Source organism: Dioscorea cayenensis, chromosome 14 (genome assembly GCF_009730915.1).
Source record: "Dioscorea cayenensis subsp. rotundata cultivar TDr96_F1 chromosome 14, TDr96_F1_v2_PseudoChromosome.rev07_lg8_w22 25.fasta, whole genome shotgun sequence".
Taxonomy (NCBI): Eukaryota; Viridiplantae; Streptophyta; class Magnoliopsida; order Dioscoreales; family Dioscoreaceae; genus Dioscorea; species Dioscorea cayenensis.
The window spans coordinates 18,097,491-18,121,253 of NC_052484.1; the positions used below are offsets into that span (position 1 = coordinate 18,097,491).

Consider the following 23,763-nt stretch of genomic DNA (forward strand, 5'->3'; position numbering starts at 1 on the left):
AGGACTAGAGAAAGATAGTTAGATGAGAAGAAATCAATGTCAAGAGATTCTAGGGTTTCCGAGTTCACTTAGACTAATTCCACCTAGATCATCAAGTTTAATCAATCAATGTTTGTTTCTTATGTTGTGATCAAATTTCCCTATATTACATATTGATCTTTCTCAAGCATCAATAGCATATTCCACTAGATAAGTTAACATCATCTCTAAGATAACTGTGAACCTATGGAACTCATTAAGCTCTAGAAATTTATAATGATGCATACAACCTCATAAATATCTCTATCTTATGATGATTGTACGATATTTCAATCAAGACCTAATTCAATTATCACATCTCGGTCTCAAATCAAATTACTAATCATGCATTTGGTGATCAAGCAATCACAAGCATTAAGCATAAATTAAAATATCCAACATAGTCTTGATACAAGCATCAACTGAATTAAACAAACATGAATCTAGGTTTTGATAGTCTGGCTACATCGTAGCCCTAGAAAAAGTATTTAGAATATAATAATTGCAAAGTTTGACATATTAATAAGGTTCATAACCAAATAAACAAAGAAAAACTAAAAACTAAAGCCTGACAATGAATCCGCGCCAAATCTTCACTCCCAACCTCTTGATCTCTGAAATTCTCCTCATCTTTTCATCTCAACCCTAGCCCCTTTTATAACTTAAAATCGGGTAGCGCCTAGGCACTATAGTTTATGTTTTGCACCTTTTTATGTTGTAGCGTCTAAGCACTGCATGCTAGCGCTAGGCGCTAGATTTTTTGTTTTGCTTGTTCTCTTTTTGTTGAAACTTTGCTTTTTTTTTCTCCAATTTTATGCTTTTTACATGTTTTTCCTTCACATCATTCTCTTTCTTTCCTACAATGCAATAACAATAAGATTAGGAGTAAAATTGGTTTAAAATAATTCAAATTTAATTCATTATGAGTTAAAGAAGGTCTATATATTGAGTGCAAATTATACTCATCAGTCAACTTTCCAGCTTCCCTTCACTTTCTTCTTTCACGTGTGCATATATCCATTTAAACTCTAATGCTTATCACAACTTCCCTTATCTCTTCTCCATCTGTCTATAAATACTCACCTCCTATTCTCCATCCCTCTACTATCAAAACCCAAGCAATCCTTTGCATTACATCAATGACCACCTTTCTAAAAAACCTACCTTTTCCCTTACTCATCCTCTCAACCTACCTTTGCTCCTACTCAACCTCTCCATTTTCCTTCTTTCTAAGGTCTTCAGCAATGAGGTTCTAAGAAAAAGCTTCAAGAATCCTATTGATGGAGCAAGGAACAACATCAAAGTAGGTATAGCCTGGAAAATGCAAGACATGTTGCCAAGTTGATTACAATGGAGGAAATGATCATCAAGAAGAAAGAGGAGAAAGAGACTATGTTTTCCGAAATGAGAGGCTTCTGCAAAAGCTCAGGATTGAACATGGGAGCTTGAGAGTCCCCCTAAATGTCTACCAACTGTCCAAGATATTGGTTGGGGTTAATAACTACAGGGTCTCGATTATCTGTCTCAAACCAAGAGCCTTTCTCAAGCCTCATCATCTTGATGCTGAGGTCGTTCTCTTTGTTGCCAACGGTATGTATATATATATATATATATATATATTCATTAATGAATCTTAATCTAATCTTTGGAACATGACTCTATAGGAAGTGGAAGTGTTGGTGTGGTGGATTCAGAGAGCAAGAACATGGTCTGAAAGAGGGCGATATCTTGAGGATTCAAGCTGGGTCCATCTTCTACTTTGATGCTGTTCCTGGCTCCATTAATAGTATTTTTGAGGCTTTTCCTTAGAACCTCATTGCTAAAGACCTCAGAAAGAAGTAAAATGAAGAGGATGAGTAGGAGAAAGGTAGAGATAAGGGAAGTGGTGATAAGCATTAGAGTTTAAAGAGATATATGCACACGTGAAAGAAAAAAAATGAAGGGAAGCTGGAAAGTTGACTAGCCACGTCAACTTCCCGTTTACACTATTCGCCTGAAGGACTTGATTGAAAGAAAATAAATAGTTTAGGAATACAATTGAAATTTTTTGAAGTTCAGTGATTAAATTAGCAGCAACCCCATAGTTTAGGGACTATCAGATTAATTTACCCTTTTTTCTGTGGATTTGGGTCCTATGATCATCCATCCAACCCAAAAATTCTATCGGGTCAAGACCCTTCTAGTCGAACCCGATCCGTTTTGTTCCACAGCCACTCGCTTCTCTTATCTCCATTTGCTCTCTCTCTCTCTCTCTCTCTATTCCACTTTCGCAGTTCGGCGTCTCACTTTCCAGAGCTCAGCAATGGCGACGCTGACGACCTTCAACCTCGCTGGCGCCTTCAAGGGACTCTCCCTTAACTCCTCCTCCTCCTTCTCTTCCTCTTCTTCATACCTCACCGGTGGCCTCGCGTTTGCGCCCCTCAATTTCCGCTGCGCTCGCCCTCTGCCAACCGGCTTCACGCCCCTGACGATCGAGTCGGCGCACAAAAAAGGAGCTGGGAGCACTAAGAATGGTAGGGATTCGAAGGGGCAGCGGCTTGGTGTCAAGATTTACGGCGATCAGATCGCAAAGCCTGGTGCCATCATTGTCCGCCAGCGGGGGACTAAGGTAAATTGTGGATTTTGCCCACTTTTAGAACCGCAATTTCGTTTTCTTTTTCTCTTGGTTTTAGAATGTGAGTTTTGGTGATTAAGAACTGCTTTGTTTTGTGTGCGATATGTAGGTTGGTATTTAGCTGAATTTTCTTTTTAATTGTCCTTTGTTAGTTTACTTAGCTGAGCGAGAAGAAACAAGAGAAAAATTTTAAATTTGAACACAATAAAGCTTGTGTATTTTTTAACACTATGCGTAGATTAATCTTTGGAAGAGTTGGGATAGTTAATCTTTGAGAATTAGTGTTCATTTGCTAGACAATTGATGGTTCTGTGTTGCTTAGTTGGAGTCATGATGATATAATTGCAAGGTGTTTATGTAAATAGATGAGCAATTTGTTTTCGGATATTTGATGAAAGAAAAAAAAGAACTTTGGTTTTTAAACTTGCGATTGTATATAGGTTTTGGCTGAATTCATGATAATTTGTGGTTTGTGGCAAGAGTAGAAAACAGGAAAACTTCATATGATAATAACTATAAATTCTGTTGTTTACTCATAGTTTGTGGAATATATTGCGTTTTAATTTTAAATTTTGAATCATATGTTTACCTAGATTGTCAAACATAATCAGATCACTGCTGTTGTTTTGACATGTATTTGCTCATTTGTCTAGCTTGTAGCCATGCAATTTGGCTGGACAGAGAACTTTTGCTTAACTATATCTGCTATCTAGTTGTTATATTTCGATTTGAATCAAAACAATTTGTCATGTACGCTGATTCATGCTTGCATATAACTGCCTGTCCAAGTGGTTCTCAAAATTTGATGCTTCAATTTCAGTTTTGATCCTGGTCCTCTAGTGACATTTTAGTTTATTATTAAAATCCAAAATTTTGAAATTCAAAGAATAAAGTTCACTGAGAATGCAAAGATTTAAGAATGTATAGGAAATCGGCATAAAAAAGCAAATAGTATGCATTTAATTTAGCATGCTCTGTTCTTGGATCCTTACCCTAGTTTAGGTTTGACATTGAAATGGCTTGCTATTGGCCTATATCCAATAACTTGCACAAGTGGGTTTTGACATTTTTGTTTCTATATTTGTCTTTCATGTATTGGTAACTTTCACAGGTTTATTGTATTGATAACTTTCACTGAGCCATGTGTGCTATTAATATTTTGTTTCTTGTTCTATAGCACCAATTTGTGCACACAAATTATTTTAAGTAGTGTTTCTCTAAAGGTTGAGTTAGACATTGAAATAGTTTATTGTTTGCTGCCTATACCCACATACTTCAACTTCTGAAAATTATTATGTTTAACAACATTTTCCTTGAGTCTATGCCCAGCAATTTTATTTATGGCAGATAACATCTTCCTTGCACATAATTCTTTTAGGATATAACAGATGATGGGTGTGTCCTAAGTGTAGCTCGCCTGTTGTGGTTGCAGCGAATGTTTGGTTTCCATTAAATTGTTACCCTTTGTGGGCCAATTAGTAAGCCTTAGCCTCCCAACCAAGTGCTGTCCGCTTTGTGTTCAATGTCCTATGTGGCCGTGAATGATTGGCCCTTTGATCTAGTCATGGGGAAGTATCTAGTACTAGTGGCTTGTCGTAAGCTAGGACATCTCTTGAAGGAGATTTTCCAATCTATTGTGGCTGTTATAACTTGTAAGTAGGCTAACCCCTAAGAAGATGATGTACTACTTGAGATTATTTGCTTCTAAAAGATGAATTATGGCCAACAATAACTAGTTCCCAATGCTCTTTCATGATGCTGGATGACGCTGTGGACAATGTCTTCATTTAGTTTGAAGCTATGTAGGAAGAAATTCGTAGTATACTTTCCATGCATGTATCCCACTAGGTTATACTGTTGATCCCAGCAACTTTCTCTTCCTACCATCTCTCCACTTTGTTTATTCTCCTCACACACAAAAAAGCAAAAGAATTCATACTTTTGCCAATCCTTGGTACCTATTAGTTTCTCATGAGGTAGTATTAGACTTTTTCCTCCATATGAAGCCTGAGAGTTCAGCCATGCCCACACCTGTGAAAACATTTGTGTTGCAAGCAATGCTGTGGCATTCAATAACCTCTGGTGCAAGACCAAATCTAATGACAGTTGTATGATACATACATATTCTAATCTCCTCGCCAAGGCTTAATTACTTCTGAATTCAAATTCTTTCTCACAATATCCTCTATACAGTTGGGGTCACAACGTATGCTGCGTCTGATTTAAGTTTGTAGTTAATATGGGATAGGAATAACAAAAGCTATGTTTCTGCCAGCATCAGCACTTGCCCTAATTAAGTTCAACATGGCATGGGTGTTTCCTTCACTAAATCAAACTTACACCTTTCCAATTATCACCCTCCTTGCTTATATGGGGGTATGGGGCAGACCTGTGGCCCATTATCATGCAAGCAGGTACATTGGGTTCCCATGGCTTGTCTGTTCTGGAATTAATACTGTGAAAACTTTCATTCAGATTGCTAAATGCATACCACATTATGGTTAGAGAGGACAAACGATTATTACTTCCCTATTAATATATGCATTTTATGTTTAATTAGGAAATCCTTTTATATCAACAACTATTATATTAAAGTAGAAATGTGACGGAACTAGGACTAGTCTTCAAATTTTCTCTTTCCTTTTTGTTCCTTTAACTGGTATTTGATGATGTAAATTGTGATACCAGGGCGTTGTGCTAACATTTTGAGTTGTGACTAACCTTCAGTTCCATCCTGGGAAAAATGTTGGACTTGGAAGGGATCACACAATCTTCTCTCTAATCGATGGGCTGGTCAAGTTTGAGAAGTTCGGTCCAGACAGGAAGAAGGTCTTCGTTAAAATTGACAAGCAAAATTCTTGTCAAATCATGAACTATATATACATAAATATATATTCTTTGACTGACAATCTTTGGTTTGGTATGATCTAACAGATAAGTGTTTACCCACGGATCGAACAGCCTGAGAACCCAAACAGTTACAAAGCCCGGAAAAGGGAGTACTTCAGACTACAGAGAGAGCGAAAGAAGGCTAGAAAAGAAGGTGTGGTTGTCGCACCACAACTAGTAATGGCTTCTGCTGAGGTTGTCTCTGAAGACACTCCTGTTTGTTGATATCGTTAATCAAATGTAATTCTTTTCTTCTTCAAAGATGCATCTTTTTCACACTATTCTTGTTGAAGATGTAAATCTTTGCAAGCATTAAGAGTAAAAAATAAAGACTTAACTTCTCCCTTAGTTGTCATTGCTCGTGTCCTATGTTCCTTTCTTGTTGTTCAGAAGGTGCCTCTTAATTCTTTAATCTTTCTAATGATTTCTTTTGAGATGTAAATCTCTTTACATGCATTGAAAGAAGAAAATCTCATTTCTTGGTTGTCATTGCTTGTCTAACTCTTATGTGCCTTTCTTCTTCAAAGGTGCTATTTCACCCATTGTTATTGTTCTTGCTCTTGTTAATAATGGCTCTTGGTTCAGGTTTACATTTTTTTTCTTCCAAGGGTTTTATGTCTGTATCCCTTGTACTTTTACATTTATTGGATTAATACTAGATGGCCTTTAAAGTTTGATTAATCAATTAATAATCATTCATTTATGGCTTTAAAGTAAGTGGTTTATTTTATCTCTCAAATGTATGAATTTATTTGGTTAATATGTTCAAACATGTGGCACATCTGTGTAAAGTAACATATTTGAGAGTCAATTTTATTTTTTTTTAGAGATTAAAATGAGCATGAAAATAAATTTAAGAAGGGTATGAGGAGCTATAATCTTATCTATTTAATTTTCAAAATATTGCAATAAAATGTTCTTCCAAGTCCAAGAGATTTGTTGTTATATTCCTTGTTTTGAGAGTGTTAATAAAATTATTATGTTTATAACAATTTTAAATATCTCATAAACTTTGAGAATTGTTGATTTATATTTTAAATTAATTTATGGAGAGGGGGCATATATGGCAGCTTTTTTTTTAATATTAAATTTTTTTAAATATTTACTTAAATACATATTTTTAAAATTATTTGTCAAAATGCGCAAAAGTACCATGCACGATACTTGTATGGTACTTTTTGGACAATGTGCTTCTTCAGATTTTTTTTTTAATTTAAATAATCCATTATAAAATTTAAATAGAAATGTGAGAAAAAATTTAAATTAAAAAAATTTATAAGGACTTAAATGTAAAAATTTATATAAAAACCCATTGTGAAATTTAAATGGAAGTTGCAAGAAAAATTTAATTTAACAAATTTATAAAGTCGAAAATGTAAAATATTATATAAAAAATATATTATAAATTAAAAAAAAATCTGAAAAAGCACTATATGCAAAAAGTACCGTAAAACTACCATAAGTGGTATCTTTGCATATTTTAATAAATAATTTTAAAAAAATTACATATTTAAGTAAATATTTTCAAAAAACCCCACATAAGCCAAAGGATTTTTTCTGTTTTGGTTTTTAAATGGAAGTTGCAAGAAAAAATTAATTTAATAAATTTATAAAGTTGAAAATGTAAAATATTATATAAAAAATATATTATTAAATTAAAAAAAATCTGAAAAAGCACTATCTGCAAAAAGTACCATAAAATTACCATAAGTGGTATCTTTGCATATTTTAATAAATAATTTAAAAAAATACATATTTAAGTAAATATTTCCCAAAAAACCCCACATAAGCCAAAGGGTTTTTTCTGTTTTGGTTGTGTTGGGGGTTTGCATGAAATGCAATAGTGAAACGTGGAAACACCCCGTAAAACTCACTGGTGATTTCGTGCGGCCCGTATGCTACCCGCATAAGCTGCAAAACACCTTCAATAGTCTCCTTGAGGCTTCAATGCTCCTCCCAAGGATTCTACAAGACTTCAAAGCTTCAAAACAACTCATAAAATACTATCAAACCCCTCATTCATGTTAGAATGAGATGAACAAGTATACAATAATACAAGAAACGATTTTTAGCATGGAAACCCTACAAATCGAGGAAAAAAACTACGGACTCCTTAGAGCCTCTTTAAACATGTTTCCACTATGTTGACATATGAGATAACACCAAGTTCTCTCTAGCTCACTAGAAGAATACATATAAAGAACATGAATTTCACAAGAAAAGATATTCAACACTCATACATCATCCATACACTAAGATGGTTCACAAAAGAAGCTAAAGAAATGAGAGTTGAGGGATCAAACCAAAAGATTAGGAGAGATCCGACAATGAAGCCTTCCAATCTTACCTTCTACAAGAACCCTAGCTCCACCTTCTCTTCCTTAGATGATGCCTTTTTCTCTTCTCTCTTCTTTTCCCAAAAAACTGTGAATAGTCACCCATTCATTCTCATCAAAGATGAGAGCTTTTATCATTGTGAAATTCCCTTCAAGTCTCCCTCCATAAGTCAACACAGCTTCATTTACACCATGGGCCAACCAACAAATGGGCTGGACCCAACAGGTTGTTTGGGAGGGCGGAACAAATATTTGAAGGTCCAAAATTCCTTTCTAAAGACCCAATTATAATACCACAACCTTCCAAATTTCATAAATTGACATGGACCAAAGCGTCTAAATCCAATTAGATTACTGTACAATGGGGTATATAAACAAAAACAGCCCGCTTTTATCAAAAGCAGAGCCTTGTTGATCTATTGATCACCTTGCTTGGCCTGCACTAAACTATGTTTTTAAATCTAACAATAAGTAAAGAATCATATGCTTTCAATTCCTCTCTGTCTCTCTCTCTCTATATATATATATAAATCTATATAAATCTATATATCTATATATATATATATATATATATATGTATTTCTTTATATATAAATCTCACTTCTTATCTCTTTATTCTCATTTCCAAACCCAAAATATTTCTTGCTTTCTTGAAAGAGAAAGAGATGAGCAAACTCTGGACATTTCTCACCCACCTGAGCTCCATAGCAGGGTATTTATATATATATATTTCCTTCTTCCTATCAAACTTCATTTAATTATCTCTGATATATATTTTCCTTATTAAACTTTTTAATTATATCTTGCAGGCCAACCATCATGCTCATATATCCCTTGTATGTACCATTCTTTTTCCTATAGTTTCACTTGATTTACAGATTTTTAATTGTTCTAAAATAATTGTTATGTTGTTGATTAGAATTGCATCAGTTATAGCAATAGAGAGCCAATCAAAGCTTGATGATGAACAATGGCTGGCTTATTGGATCTTGTACTCTTTTCTAACACTTGTGGAGATGGCTGCTGACCCAATTTTATACTGGTAATTTATCATCCATTTTTCAATTAAAATTACATATATATAAATATATATATATATATGATGTAGGATTAATTTTGGGTGATTTTATTATATATGGATGAAGGTTGCCAGTTTGGTATCCAATAAAAGTGGTTTTGGTTGCATGGCTTGTGCTCCCACAATTCAGAGGTGCATCCTTCATCTATGAGAAGTTTGTGAGGCAGCAACTCCTTAAGAAACAGGGCCACAGGGTTGGCTATGTAACAGGCACAAGGGTAAGACCTTAATTATTTGTTGTTTTAATGAGTAAATAAAATTAGGTAAATATGTATATATGTCACTGTTTATGTTGTTAATTTGATATATATATATATATATATTGGTGGGAAAATTGGCAGGATATTTATGAGGATGACACCGAGTAAGATGTGTGGAAACATGGAGGGGATGATGAGGAGTTCATGAAGCATGGATATGATGTATTTAATTAGTGCTTTGGATCTTAATTTGCTCATCTTTTAGCTTGAAAGAAGAGATGTTGTATATATATATATATATATATATATGTATGTTTGTATGTTGGTTAATGTTGTGCTTAACTTCTTATGATCATGAAAAAAGAGTTCAAAAGAGATTTGAGAAAAGTGCCATTAAAAAACTCTTCTTGGGACATGAATTCCCATAAAAGAGGATTAATTATGCCATGAAAGTATTATGGCATACTCTTTCATTTGGTTTTTATGATGTTTTTGAATTTATATAAGTCTACAATACTTTCTATGCAGTCAAAATGGACCTCGTGGAAAAAAAAAACCATGATATACATTAGAGAAATGTAGTACTTATTAATTAAATTAATGCATTAAAATTATTGGAACATTTATAGTGCAGACTGCAGAGTAATATATGAGATTAAAATTAAAGTTTTAATATTACTGAAACCTTAATTGATGATGGAGAGACTATACGTATTTAAATTTTAATTTGTAAAAATATTGAAAATTAAAAGGCCAAATTCTTTACTTGATATAAAATAAAAGAACAGGATTAGACTGGCCATTGAATCAAACCATACTACGTGTCCACATTCTCTTCATCCATGCATGCAACCAGCCACGTCTCACTCTCAATATTAAATTATCACTTAACTAAATATTTTTGCATAAGACACCCTGCATGATGAGAATTTCATAACCACCCAACAAAATATATTTGCAAAAAACACCCTGTGAAGAACAACCTTTGGAGCATTGGTAATACTCTCCAAAGAAGATTTATAATTAAAATAACTGGCTGGCAACTGGCAAGCCCACTTTCTTTTATTACTTTTGCATTTACAATAAAAACAAGTAAATCAACTGAAATTTTTTGTACAAAAAACTCAGGAGGAGCTCTTAATATCTCTCCCAAAAAAGGTACACAAATGTACATAAAAGATAAAACAAGGTGATCTGATAAGTTCTATAATAATGCCTCAAATCTTTACATGATCCTGTGCACTCTTTTGTACTAACAAAGTTATGTATAGAATTGAGAGACACATTGTTAAGATTCAATCATCTAAGCGTTGTATCTCACCCATCATGATACGGTTGCTGTGCACCCTGAAACCCAGAAGGGAAGGATCTATCTGTTTACCTTTCTTGCCTTTCTTCTTGTTGTTCTTACCACCGGCACCGGAGTCCGGGGAGTCTAAGGATCCGGTGGGGATTTCAGATCCTTTTGTTGGCTTCTTGGTGCTCTTCAGCATTTCAATGAAGGAAGCCTCTGGTGCATCAGCAGCATCACTGCCTGATGTTGTCCGGCGAAACCTTGTTTCTCTCTTGTTGGAGGCTGGAGTCTCAGTTTCTTGATTGCCCACGGCTGCCGCCGTGGCTGTAATCGCGCTCCGCCTTCCTTCTATTTTGGGGAGATCTACACAACCAATACAGAATTAAGAATTACATCACAATGTGCTGAACATATGAGTCAGAAAAACAGGAGTAAAAGGTCAGAGGTTGAGAGAAGAAACCACGGAAACATGAAGAGGATAACGGAAACTGATTCTGGTGGTTGGCTACCAAATAGAATGAAAGAAAATGTAGTAATGAAATTTTCATGTTGTTTCATAATTCACTTTGTCAAAGAGAATCGGCTTTACCCTCAGGGGTAGAGTTGCTCAACTTCTTGCCTTTGACTGGTGGAACAAAGGTGGAATCTGATAGAGCACCCTGGGAAGTTAACACATCAGAATCAGGTTTACGATTCAACATGGGGTTACCACTTTTTTCTGGGTGAATTCCTGGCATCCTACAATTCAGAAAGATAAGCATGAGCAAATAAGAATTTTGTCCGCCATTTTCAGAATATATTTATATATCAAAAAGTTTCACAACAACCGCAAAGGTGTCCATCGCATAAAAGGAAACAGCTCTTAAAAAATTTATAGTGAAGCCTTGTCAACAGTAATTCAGAGGCTTAATTAAGAGAAAATGGCCTCAAATACAAAGCAACAATTCATGATAGTGAACAGTAAATGAACTTAAACAGTTGCACCCTAATAACCAGAATAAGAACTGCCAATATATATATATAGCATGTCTTGCATGGAAGAATGAATGTTGTTTAGTGGTTTTGTAGGACTAGGTAATTAAAGAACAGACTAATCTTGAAGGTATAATAGTAAAAAACTTCCATCAATAACAACTTTGTGCCAAACAAAAGCTTCCTTTTGATACAATGTCGTATCCAAAAATGAAAATGAGGCTGAAGAAAGCGAATGGAGAGAAATAATGAAAAAATGCATTAATGGCTGAAGTCTCAAGATTGGAAGAATAAGGAACAGTGATATTAAGATTTTTTCATTGATATCATTCTACAAAAGACTATTTCTAGCAATACTTTTCAAGTTAAAAGACAGCATAGTATGATATCGATGGTACATCACATCAAAACTTAAAAGTTATTTCACAAAAGCCTAGCACTATAAGTTTGAAATAAAACTAAAAACAAAACGAAAAATTTGGACCATGCTCTACTATTTTTTCTTTTTCTTATAAGACATTAGAAACCAATACCTGCAATTAAAATCATACATCTTTCCAGTAGAATTTTTATCTCTGGCAAGAAATGCTTACCTATTATTGATGATCTCTTCCCTGAAACCATTATCAAGGACCGTCTCATATCCTAGAACATTTACATTCCCACCTGCACAACATTAAAAAGTCACGCATATGCCTTAAAGATAAAAGCAGAATATTAATTAAATTCAAAGAATGATTACTTGCTCAATCAAATTACCAGTGGCACTAAATGATGCGTGTCTAACAGGAGGGTTGACTTTAAGCTCTGCATTATCTAAAAAAGAGGCACCAGTTAGATCACTTCCACCTCCAATATTTTCTATAAACGAACCACTTATAGTCCTGCTTTTGGGATCACTCTTCTTCAACCTCCTCCCCTGGTCAGATTCAGAGAAATCTCTTTCTATTGATGCCCCAGTATGTATAGATTCCATGAGGAGATCTTTATCACTCATATCCGCGTTCCTTAAGAGATGGATTTGTTCAGGCAGAGATCCAGAACCCAAGTGAGAACCTACCCTTTCATTGCTTACAAAATCATTAGCTTGTCCCTCCACATCCACATTCACCAATCTCTCATGCAGTTGTCCAGAGTCAGAAAAGCGTGAACCTTCTAAGAAGTTACGACTAACACTAATGCTATCTTGGAGACTGACTGATCCTTCGGCAGGAGCTGAAGAAAAGAGCCTAGAAGGTTCTCTATTCTCAAAGGATGATGTAGGAACAGAATCAGCCATTTGAAATGAATGAGGTGATGGGAGGGAAAATTTTTGATGGACTGAGTTTACTGGCTCACTGCTGTGGTGTGCATCATTCCCCATGAGTGAGGCCCATGCACTTGGATCTTCCTCATAAGGATTTCTCATTTCCCTCCTTTTCTGCCACTCGGCTTCAAGATGCAACTGAACCAACTGAGGATCCATCTTGCTGTTCAAGTCAGCCCAGTGGCTCCCCCTTGCATCTAAATGGGGGGCAGAGAAATGATCATTAATCTGATGTTGCTGTGAATGCATCCCTCGAGGAAACTGTGCCATATGACCAGAAAAGTGCCCCTGAGCATGTTGATCATGCATATCTAAACCCTGAAAACGTGCTAAGACATTTGCCAAGTCTGCCTCTGTAGGACTGCTTGCAGATCTAGCAGTTGGCCTTTCAAATTGCGGTGCACCTGTCTCGTAAAGCCCTCTGCGCATTTGTTCATGCAATAACAAATTTAATTCGTGGTGATTAGGGTTCTCAAAAGATGAGGTTCTTGCTGAGGCCTGAATAAAGTCTAAGTGACTAGGTCCAGCAGAATTTAGCTGGTTCTGCCCAGCAGGTGACCTGCGAAATTGACCAGATTCATCTACTGTCCAACCACCACCAATATGCCTCTCTTCTTCCATGCCTAGATGCTGCCCAGAAGAAAGGTGTTGCCTGGCTAGCATCTGCTCCTGCTGAAGAGCAAGAACATATTCTTGTTCCAAAGAAAGCATCTGCTTATGCTTAGCATTAGAGAGGGCACTCAATAAATCATTGTTATGATCACGATGATGGCTCTCTCCAAATTTAGCCTGGATGAGTTGCTCTATTAATTGCTCGTGAGGGTGAGGAAGATGGTGAGGCTGCTGCTGTGATTCATGCAAGAGTTGCTGCCTAAGTATAAGCTGATCAAGCATGTTGCTGCCACGGAGGGGATCCACATGCTGCGTTCCATATACAGAATCTTGTAGTTGTTGCTGCTGCTGCAATTGTTTGATAAGCAACTGCTGCCGCTGCTGCTGCTCCAATAATTGCAGATGGTGAGGATGAAGTTGCTGGTGTAGCAGCTGCTGTTGTTGCTGTTGCTGCTGTTGTAGCTGTTGTTGCTTCTGCAAATGCTGAAGTCGCCGTTGCTGTTCGAGTCTAAGTTGCAAAAGATGCTCAACCTCTGACATGTGTTGATCATTCATCTGCTGTTGCTGCATTGCACGTTGCATATCATCAAGAAATTGGTGGCTATTCAGATGCATGCCTTGATCAGCTAACTGATTGTGTCGATGAAGCTGCTGCTTCTGCAATTGTTGCAAGAGCATCTGATCTTGAAAATTGATAGGCTTGGACCCTTGCTCAAAGTGTGGCAAGTGTCCAGCATCAATTGGATCCTCAAGTATATTTGGGCCTGCATTTCTTCGATTATAGTTAGTGAGCCATAGCTCATGATCACCGATTGACTTGTACGATTCCTGCCTGTGGCCATGATGTGAAGAATCTGCTCGTGCACTGGAACTGATGGCATGGCTCTGTTCAGACAAAATTGATGACAAAGGGCGTTTTGGGTGATTCGCCTCCAACTCTGACAAGAACAACCCCAGAGGATTCAAATTATTATCTACTTGATCCTCATGGTTGGGCAACATAGTTGGACCGGTATTGCCTTCCAGGAAATTGTGACCACTTGGGCTCTGTGACAGATTTTGCAGGTTATGCCCTAATGTTCTAGAAGGTTTTTGTAAACCAGTTACCGATCTTCCATTATAAAGATCTTCTGTGTAAAATAAGAGAGCATTAGAAAACCCAAAAGACAGAAATAAAAGGCAAAAGTTTAATGAAAACTAACCATCAATTTCTTCTCTAGGAAAACCATGAAAGCTTTGTCTGTCAGCACCACTGATGTCTCCAGAGGTGTCTGAGTTTGGATGTAGCACCCTTCCATATTGAATATTCACATCATTATACTCAGAAACTTTTGACTGAGCTTGATGATCAAGAGGGACATCAAGACTAGATAATGCCAACTCTTGCTCATTCACCACCAGGGGGTTAGTTTCATAAGAAGAAGGCACGGACCCGGCTGCTTTGTGTGGCATCTAAAGATTCAGATTTTTCACTGGCATCCAGTATAGGAGCAGAGAAGGATTTTAAACCTAAGTGTGCAATTAATTCACCAAGCGGCTTGAAAGGTGTGCCTTCCGGAGCATCTGACAAACATACAGGTAAATCTGTCCCAAAAAAGCCTTGTTCTAACCATGTGATGATGTCAACACTTAAGAAAGGTCCCTGAATCTCCCCTTGTGGGTCTCTGTAAAACATACTAAAGTCCTCAGGAGGGGCACCATGGTCTACAAGCTTTGGTTCAACATCACTGCTTTGGTGCTGCTGCCTATCAGAACCTTGAATCTCCTGGATGTAGGCCAAATGCTGCTTATCACTATCAGACAACTCATGGATGTATGAAGTATCAAACAAAGAGTTCGAATCTTCAGGTAGTTCAGTCCTAACATCAAAGGAAGCAGCAGGATTGGAGCCCTGCTTGACATCATTGATGAAATCCAAATGACCACCATGTCCAGCAGTATCATTCACCAAGTCTTCTTCACTGACTTTTAGCTCAGAATCCATAAGTATTCCACCTGCCAACCCAAAATGGTGGTGACTATCATTCTTGGATCCCTTGGGGTTCATTTCACCAGGATCAGCTCTTTCGACTAAAGAACCAACTTTCTCCAGGTAGTTTCCACTACTAGGATCGGTGCCTACACAAAACTCAACATCAGTCTTAAATATACTTGCATATTGTGAAATCGTAAACACTGGGAAAAGAAAATAACCAATAGTTTGTTACCACTAACCAATCTATTATTTTTATTCTAGAGAACAGAATTAAGTGAAGCATAGTAAGATAACCATCATGAATAGAAAATGGTTAAAAAAAAATCACGCATCTTAACAGATGTTATATCCCCACCGAATCAATGACTGAAATCTAAGCAAAGATTAAAATTGATCCCCCTCATAGATACCAATTTACAAACTGTTTACCTATACTGCAGTCGTTGGCTCCTGCTATCCTCTCAGTAAAAGACTCGTGATATTCTTCACTGTCGATGATCTTCCCTTTCCAAATATCTTGTAAAATAGCCTGCCAGCCACAAATTAAATAAATTTCAAACAAGCCAAGCAAATCTCTATGCACTCTTGACAGACCCTTATCAAAAACCTCACCACACAAACTAAAATGCAGCATACAAACAGCTCATATGGCACCTATATCAAGTCTCATGGAGTCCAATCAAACATCCAACCACAGAGATTTTACCACTTAAACAAAAAGGTTTTTACCCTTCTTCGTGATGAATGACTTTGTTCATTGAACCAGTGATCATTAGCAAAATGAACCAGGGTTGAATCTAGGAAGTATAACCATTCAGCCTAGCCCATATTAAGTAGCATTGTCAATGAAGTTGTGTATCTCAGTTTGCTGATAAATAGTACATATGATAAAGCAATAAAAGAGAATCTAAAAGAGGAGCTTTCAACGGATCAAGAAAAAAAAATAAAACTCTGTTAAGTTTACCTCACAAAAGCCTGCATAACATATATTTCAAAGCAGTTGTCAAGCAGGAACAGAAGGAAAAGATGGTCTCTCGTACATGCATCACCAATAGATTGCCACTCCAAAATCAGAGGACATTGATCTGATACTAGTTTCCAAAGTGAATTGGTTTGGGGAGACAAGATTATTTCTATGTCCAATAAAGTTAGCTCACTCATCAAGATATAGTGTCTATCAAAATCACCTAATTGAAATACGGTATAGAACCGCTACCGCATTGTACAATTAAAAAAAATGGATATTTTGATAAGCAGGACCTTGCCCAATGCATCATTCTCTAGAAATCTGCAACTAGCATGCATCGAAAACATGATAAATGGCAAAGTTGACATCTATTTTCCTAGTTCATAAATACTACAAGTGACTTGTGCCAGAGTTGCTAGAAAAAACCAAAAAGTTTGTCTTTCAGTCTCACATTTTTAAAATCGCATCGATCTGATTGTGTGAGAAATGGAACATATTAGCTAACGCCCAAATTTCTTCATTTGCTAGAGGTGAAAACTTTTAATTTATTATAAAAATGACTATAAGAAGTGGAACTTATAAGAGGTATATAAAAAATCAACCCTACCTCTTCATCTGCATCAGGTGCAGCAAATGCAAATGGTTCAATATAGCTTGATTTTGTTATCATGGGAACTTCTGCAAGGTCATCTGGAGCAGAATCTAATGTAGACAGTATTTTCTGTTTCTTATATATATCGAGAAGCTTGCCCCTTGGGTAACGAAACACACATGCGGACAAGCCGGGCTTGCCATGTAGTAGATCATCAATATTTACATTTGCAGCACCTATTGGACCAGCAGCCAAAGACCTGCCAAGCGCCAAACCACCAATGATCTTTGACCTACCCCTACCAGGAGCAAAACCTGGATTCGAACCATCTCCACGTCCCCTCTCTAAACCAAATCCTGGAGCAGCACGGAACTGTGCTGACCCAACAGAATGCACTTCCTGACGGTGGCGTGGCCTCCACTTATCACGAGAATCGGATTCAGACAAGGGCCGAACAGATGAGTGTTTTTCAACATGAGTATCATCTTTTTCTGCATCTATCTTTTTCTCAGTTTTAGAATCTTTTTCTTTATCTTCTGGGCCCCATCTCAAAGACCATTTGTTGTCCCGTCGACTTTCAATGCCTGAGTTACGATTTTCATGGCGCCAATCAGATGAAGATAAAGTCCTCGATTCGGAATCTCTCATAACATTTTCAGAACGACGCTCAATTTTACGATATTCATTTTCACGATCACCTTCCTTTCTTCGTTCTCTTAGACCAAGCAACCCAGTATCTCTCTCCTCTTCACGCCAACGACGACTAAGATCAACATCAGCGACATTCCTCTTCCATTTCTCATGAGATCCATCAAGGCGCCAAGCATCCTTTTGAACAGATTCTAAATTGGATCCATGCACAGAGGAATTCAGAAAGCGCGAGTCCTGACAAATAAGAAAAGCGGATAACATATATGGAAAAAATCATCATCAGAAAGGTATGGTAAGTACATGCGACAAAAGGAATACAAGAGTAATGACTGCCAAAAGAAAAATCAGGCCATATACAGTGGAAATTTTCATAGGTAATAAGAGGGCCCATATTAGACGCACAGAAAATGTCTAATAATTGATCAACATCACACGATAAATAAATGAACCAACAACTTACTGGATCAGCACAAAACACAATCCTGCAAATCACGACAAATATGGATAAAACATCTAAAATAGAAAGTCAACAAAAAGAGCAGAAGTTGCTACAAAGCATCTAGCTTTTAAGATAAACGATGCATTATGAAGAACAAAGATGTATAAACAGAGAAAAAATAAAACAGCTAGTCACATTGCCATCAACAGGTCATATACTGTGGGGCAAACATCTAGAGAAAAACAATATACAACAAAACCATAGCATCATTATCTTATACCAATGATACGCCAAAAATATAAAGGCACTGACAATAAAATTACCAAGAGCCAGACATTCACAGCAATTGGATATAACCAGTTCGAACAAAGATCAGTATCGTGAAAGCCAAAATATAGAACAAGAATAAAAAAATTAAATTTACAGATGCAACAAAACAGAACAAAATAACACACCTTGCTGTCAACAGGTTTAGAATGGAGCCACTGCGGGGATAAGGGTATGCTGTTTTCAGAAGTCACTCGATCTGCAATATAGAAGAGATGCACATTATAATTGCATAAAAACTAAAGACCTCATAATCACAACATTTCCAACATCCAGCTAGTTATTATACATGGAGCATCACATTGTTCAAGCACAACTCTACAAACTAGAAATTATTCCAGAAAGCCAACTTGAATGTTGCAAAAAAAGAAACAGGGAGGATTATGTGTTTTGTGAAAATTCACAATCAAACTAGCCTTTGTGATACCCACCCTTCGAATCATCGAGAAACCCCACAAGAACCTTGTCCATGCCTTTCCCTCCAACCACGTCATCTGAATGAGGAACAAACAATTAAACAGCCACTCCCACCAATTTCCTAAATTGAAAGCCTACTCAGAGCTCAACAACAAGCAAAAATCAAAAACCAGCAACAAATTTAACTTAGTATCAATATATGACCATCAAAAATGCAAATTAATCAAAAGAAGGGAAATAAATGCTAATAAACCGATGTTACCACAACATAATCTACTCAAAACGAAACAAGAACAAGTCTGGCCAGAAAAAGAATACAATCCAGAAACAGGAAAGAAAAATAAAAACCCAGCACTCAATCAAACCACAACTGCGACAAATCATACTGTAGATCCAGCAAAAGGCGAGATCTTTTAATCATTCCTCTATCCATAATAAATTCTAAGGGATGACAACTGAAACAATAATCCTAATTCAGTAAAATCAAACAACAGAGCATTCAATCAAAATCCTCAAAACACCCACAAAAGATCCAACTTTCAAGCATCTAAGAAACAAAAACGCTAAAAAAAACCCCAATCCAGCACGATCTACACCGAAAACCAACTCGAAAACCGCAGCGAAGAAGAACAAAACAAAGAGATTCCGGCCGCAACCTTTGTTAGGTTTTGAGGAACTGAGATCCCCAAACAGATCAAGCTTCCCTTCCGCCATCGACGCCGTCAGCCAACCAGAGGCCGAGATCGGATCAAACAGCGCCAGCAAACTATCCTCCGATCCTTAGAGAAATCAAACGATCTCTGTGATTCAGCAACAAGATGGATCGATGATCCAAGCAAGGGTTTCGAAGAACGAACGCTAGGGTTTTGAGATTTAGAGCGAGAAATCGAAGAATTTTAGAGAGAGAAAGAGAATGCTTTCAAGAAGATAATTTCCGATTCCTTTGATTGTGGGTATTTAAAGGCCGGGGCCATCTGGTTTTTAGAAAAGCTAAAAGGACCCTAAATTTTACATCATAAAAGAACCTAGTGATTTAATTGGCCTTTTAATTTTAAATATAATAAAGTTTGGTTTTTGAGTGATTTTTTAGTGTGATTTTTAAAACTTGAGATGAGATGGAAATGAGTTGCTTGTTGGCATTTTTGGTTTTGGTCTGAATGAAAATTTTGCCAAATTTTGGATTTTGGTTGATGATATACATACCAAATGATTTTATATAATTATTTAAATTAAAAAATTTATGAAGATACTTTGAATTAATTTCATTTGTGCTTTTATTTTATTTGTTATTAAACACTTTCATCATATTTGTTTCTTCACTAATGATCAATTTCAAAGTTAATGAATTGTTGGTTTGTGAAAATTTATGTAGAGTTGTTATTATTAAAAGTAAATTATCATTTATGAGAACTTATAGAGTTATCATCAATAATAAATTATCGCTGTAGTTTATGTATATTATCGGAAATTTAAAGTTTATGAACAAATAAAATAGTTATGTCTGTGAAAACATGTTATATTTAGAATTTTAAAAAAATATTTATACCTTTAGCTTTATTTTTGGGGAAAAAATTGAACTTGACCTAAGGTGAAGCATGAAAACATTTTTTTTAAATAAAAGACTGCTAACTTTTTTAAAAGCACCATAACTATTTATTTTATAAAATAAGTAATTTAAAAAAAATAAAGTGTTTATATGTTTTTTCAAGGAAAAATAAAAAACATTTAAAAGCAAGGTGAAAATAAATATATATATATATATATATATATATACTTTTATCCACAAGCTTTGATGTGCTTGCTGTGCCTTTACTCATGCATTCCCTATACACAATGATTATAGTAATGTATGCTTGATAACATGACTAATTTTTCTTTTGTATGTTATTGAAAAATAAAATTGATCTTCATATATTTTTATTAATATTGGATTCTTCCATTGTGAGCCTGAATGACAATTAATTGACTCATTGAATTTATTATAATTGTAAAAGATAATTAAAATAATAAAAAAATGTAATGAGTTTTTTATCATAGCAAAAGAATTTAATCTTAAAAAAACATTATTTTAAGAATTTAAATCAATGTGAAAAATTACCCGATCTTAGGGGGAAGAGATGTTTGTATCAATTAAGAGTATGTAAAATAATCATTTTTTTATTACTATGTAGTCCTTTTAAAATATATCAAGTCATTTATTATTTCTTCATAAAAATTACACCTTCAAAAACATCAATTATCTAATGAAATATTTTATCTCGCTACCAAAATAATAAATTGGATAGCAACATTTCCATCTCATCGTTTTATGTTCGAATGGATACAAATCTCATTATATTATTTTATTTATTTATTTATCTATTTTTGAAAGTTTTTCATATGATTTCATTTTATACTAACATTGCTCGATTTTGAAAATTTTGATGGTATCTTCTCTATATTATTAAACTTTAGGAAGATATAAGTATATAATTTTATTCATTACTTTTAAAAATTTTGGTTGAAGTGAATTTTTTTTATTTATGTGTATACATCTTTGCAGTTGAGCTCAAATAATCAGATATAATAAATTAAATTTAAGTTAATTAATTTTAAATCTAATCCAAAGATCAAAATGATTTATATGTCAAAATTTTGGTTTCCTCCAACATATTAATTCAAAATTATATATTTGATAAAAAAAATTAGTTTTCTCTCTAATTTAAGTCCAATTATCCTTGTGTATAGATAGAATTGTGGTTAAAATGTTTGGTCATAACTACATACATTATGCATTGGTTGCTCTTCATGAAATGTTGGTGATAGCAATGCAAAAGATATTATTGGAAGTAAGTATTCTTCAAAATTAGTTTAAAATACTTTTAAATAATGTATGAATATAAATTTCTTTTTTTTTTAAGGGGCATTTGGATGGATTGATGGATATTGTTGGAATGGCAATTATTCCCACTAATAATGTATGTCCCATGTTTGGATCTAATGCAGTATTATGTAAAGAATAAATAGTGTTATAATAGAAATATGCACTTTTGCTATGATGAATATGTAATAAAACAAGAATTATCAATTTAAATATAATAGCTAATTTAATTAATAATTAAAGTAAATTATTTAATACATATCTGTAATTATAAAAATTAAAGTGAAATATACTTTTGCACTTGGTGGATTTAATTTAATTAATTTAATTATTTTTTTAATTCAAAATTATAGTAATTAAGTTGTAATGACACTTCTCTGATTGAGATTAAAACTAATGATAATTAAAATAAGATTTTTAATTTGAATATTTAAGTATAATATTTGATATCAACAATGATATTCAAAATATCTTATAATTAAAAAATATATTTATCATTAGTTCATTATCGAAATTATTTGTGTATTAAAGGTACAAAGGTATGTTGTCCCTTTCTCTCACCCTACTTCCTTTTTTATTTTTAATAAAATATTCTTCCAATTAAACATATGTTTTTTATCAAGATCAACACCTAGTCATTTACATTGGTAATATGGGATGTTCTTCAAGCAATATTGATGCCCCATGCAAAAATATATGTATTCAAAAGACTTGTTAATTAAAATTAAATTAAATAACTTCCAAATAGAGTAAAAGGATCAAAATAAAAGAAGAAATGTATATATCATCAATAATAATAATAATAATAAACATTTTTTTTTAAATTTTAATGTATCTGTTTATTAAAACTATGGGTTCTAAATCAATTCAAAATGAGATACTAAGAACCTAACTGATAACAAGCTACGCCTTGGACTAACCTTTATCGGTTAATAATTTATTACGAATCAAAACAAACAAATAAATTTATATAATTAACGGTTCAAAATAAGCATTTCTACAATTAATTCACAAACTCTCTATATAAATATTCATTCTATTACACAAACATGTTTATTTTATTAATTAAATTATATATTTATCATTTGAACAATACAACTACATTCACTTTATTTCTTTTATGATATTTCAATTAAATTTAAAATTAAAATAATATATAAAAAGAAAATAACCTTTTATTATTATTTTTCTTTATATTTAGAAATTATTACTTTTAATCCTAAGCATACACCTTTGTTAGACATTGGCATGGGTCGGTTAATCGAGCTCATCAGGCCTAACTCATTAGGTCAGAGTCGGTTTGTGGCCTATACAGGCCACCCAAAGGTGACCCAAACCCAGCCCGCCCAACCCGTCAGTTATTTAAAACTTAAAATATTTTTATTTTTTTTAAAATAAAATTAAAATTAACTTTGAAGGTAGCTTGTGGGATTTGAACTTAGAACAATTGCAAAGCCCTCCAACACTTTAACCAATAACGCTATTGAATTGTTATTAAAAACAATTGAAAAAAAAACTTCAAACCATATATTTTTTTAAAAAAAATTAATTTTGAAAATCATAAATTTAATAATAATTTCAATAAATAAAAAATTGAAATAAATCAAAATAATTTAAACAAACTATGAAGGTCTTACATTTAATTTGTTTTATTATTGAATTAAATTAGTTATATGTTTTATTGGGCGTGACTTAAATTACTTAAATATTTTTTTAAATGCAGTAGAAATGAGAGCTCATATAATTCTTTTTAGTGTATATCGAAATTACCACTCAATTACTTATTTGTCACTATTGATGTTTACCTAAAATTTAGTTTCATTTTCGAACTCTCAAGAACTATTATTTTTATGCTCATGTTGTCATTGAAGAAGAAATCACTAGTTTTAGGACTTTCTATCTTCATTTTTTGTTATTGAATTTAAGCACATTTCATCATTTATACAAATATGCATTTTAATGTTTAGTGGTGATAATTGAGAGCTTGATATGTTCAGCATGTTTTCACTTAACACTAAATATCTACTCACACTATATTGCATGTGCAAGACATACAAAAATATTTTGTATAACAAATAAAATAAAATATATATAGTATAAGTTTTCATTATTTTGTCATTATTCAGCAACATGGTCTTAATGAAGTGGGTGTTGTTAAATCCAACAACTATTTATATGTTCATTAAGATATGTTAGTGCATTTGGTAAAAAGCTTT

At 34.3% G+C, this 23,763-nt stretch overlaps 3 protein-coding genes across 3 annotated transcripts; 2 read left to right on the forward strand and 1 right to left on the reverse strand.

The window, feature by feature from the left end:
- Window positions 1-2,252: 2,252 nt before the first annotated feature.
- On the forward strand, window positions 2,253-5,876 carry LOC120276378 (50S ribosomal protein L27, chloroplastic). The gene is made up of 3 exons (XM_039283102.1): window positions 2,253-2,626; window positions 5,360-5,461; window positions 5,567-5,876. The coding sequence occupies exons 1-3, from the start codon at window positions 2,321-2,323 to the stop codon at window positions 5,744-5,746; spliced, it is 588 nt and encodes a 195-aa protein (XP_039139036.1). The 5' UTR covers window positions 2,253-2,320; the 3' UTR covers window positions 5,747-5,876.
- A 2,569-nt stretch (window positions 5,877-8,445) lies between these two features.
- LOC120276310 (protein HVA22-like) lies at window positions 8,446-9,520 on the forward strand. The gene is made up of 5 exons (XM_039283031.1): window positions 8,446-8,569; window positions 8,667-8,693; window positions 8,777-8,899; window positions 9,003-9,153; window positions 9,277-9,520. The coding sequence occupies exons 1-5, from the start codon at window positions 8,523-8,525 to the stop codon at window positions 9,301-9,303; spliced, it is 375 nt and encodes a 124-aa protein (XP_039138965.1). The 5' UTR covers window positions 8,446-8,522; the 3' UTR covers window positions 9,304-9,520.
- A 638-nt stretch (window positions 9,521-10,158) lies between these two features.
- LOC120275964 (protein ESSENTIAL FOR POTEXVIRUS ACCUMULATION 1-like) lies at window positions 10,159-19,608 on the reverse strand. Its single transcript, XM_039282703.1, is given in 11 exon segments — window positions 10,159-10,792; window positions 11,019-11,167; window positions 11,995-12,067; window positions 12,161-14,449; window positions 14,522-14,736; window positions 14,738-15,437; window positions 15,724-15,823; window positions 16,869-17,738; window positions 18,399-18,469; window positions 18,702-18,764; window positions 19,344-19,608. Coding segments are annotated over 11 exon segments (4,950 nt in total). The 5' UTR covers window positions 19,402-19,608; the 3' UTR covers window positions 10,159-10,430.
- Window positions 19,609-23,763: the final 4,155 nt, after the last annotated feature.

Excerpts from the sequence above, each read along its gene's own strand:
- LOC120276378 (XM_039283102.1), top strand. The coding sequence starts at position 2,321 with ATGGCGACGCTGACGACCTTCAACCTCGCTGGCGCCTTCAAGGGACTC. Across the intron at positions 2,627-5,359 it reads TCCGCCAGCGGGGGACTAAG|TTCCATCCTGGGAAAAATGT; the intron begins GTAAATTGTGGA and ends ACTAACCTTCAG. Across the intron at positions 5,462-5,566 it reads TCGGTCCAGACAGGAAGAAG|ATAAGTGTTTACCCACGGAT; the intron begins GTCTTCGTTAAA and ends ATGATCTAACAG.
- LOC120276310 (XM_039283031.1), top strand. The coding sequence starts at position 8,523 with ATGAGCAAACTCTGGACATTTCTCACCCACCTGAGCTCCATAGCAGG. Across the intron at positions 8,694-8,776 it reads ATCATGCTCATATATCCCTT|AATTGCATCAGTTATAGCAA; the intron begins GTATGTACCATT and ends GTTGTTGATTAG. Across the intron at positions 8,900-9,002 it reads GCTGACCCAATTTTATACTG|GTTGCCAGTTTGGTATCCAA; the intron begins GTAATTTATCAT and ends ATATGGATGAAG.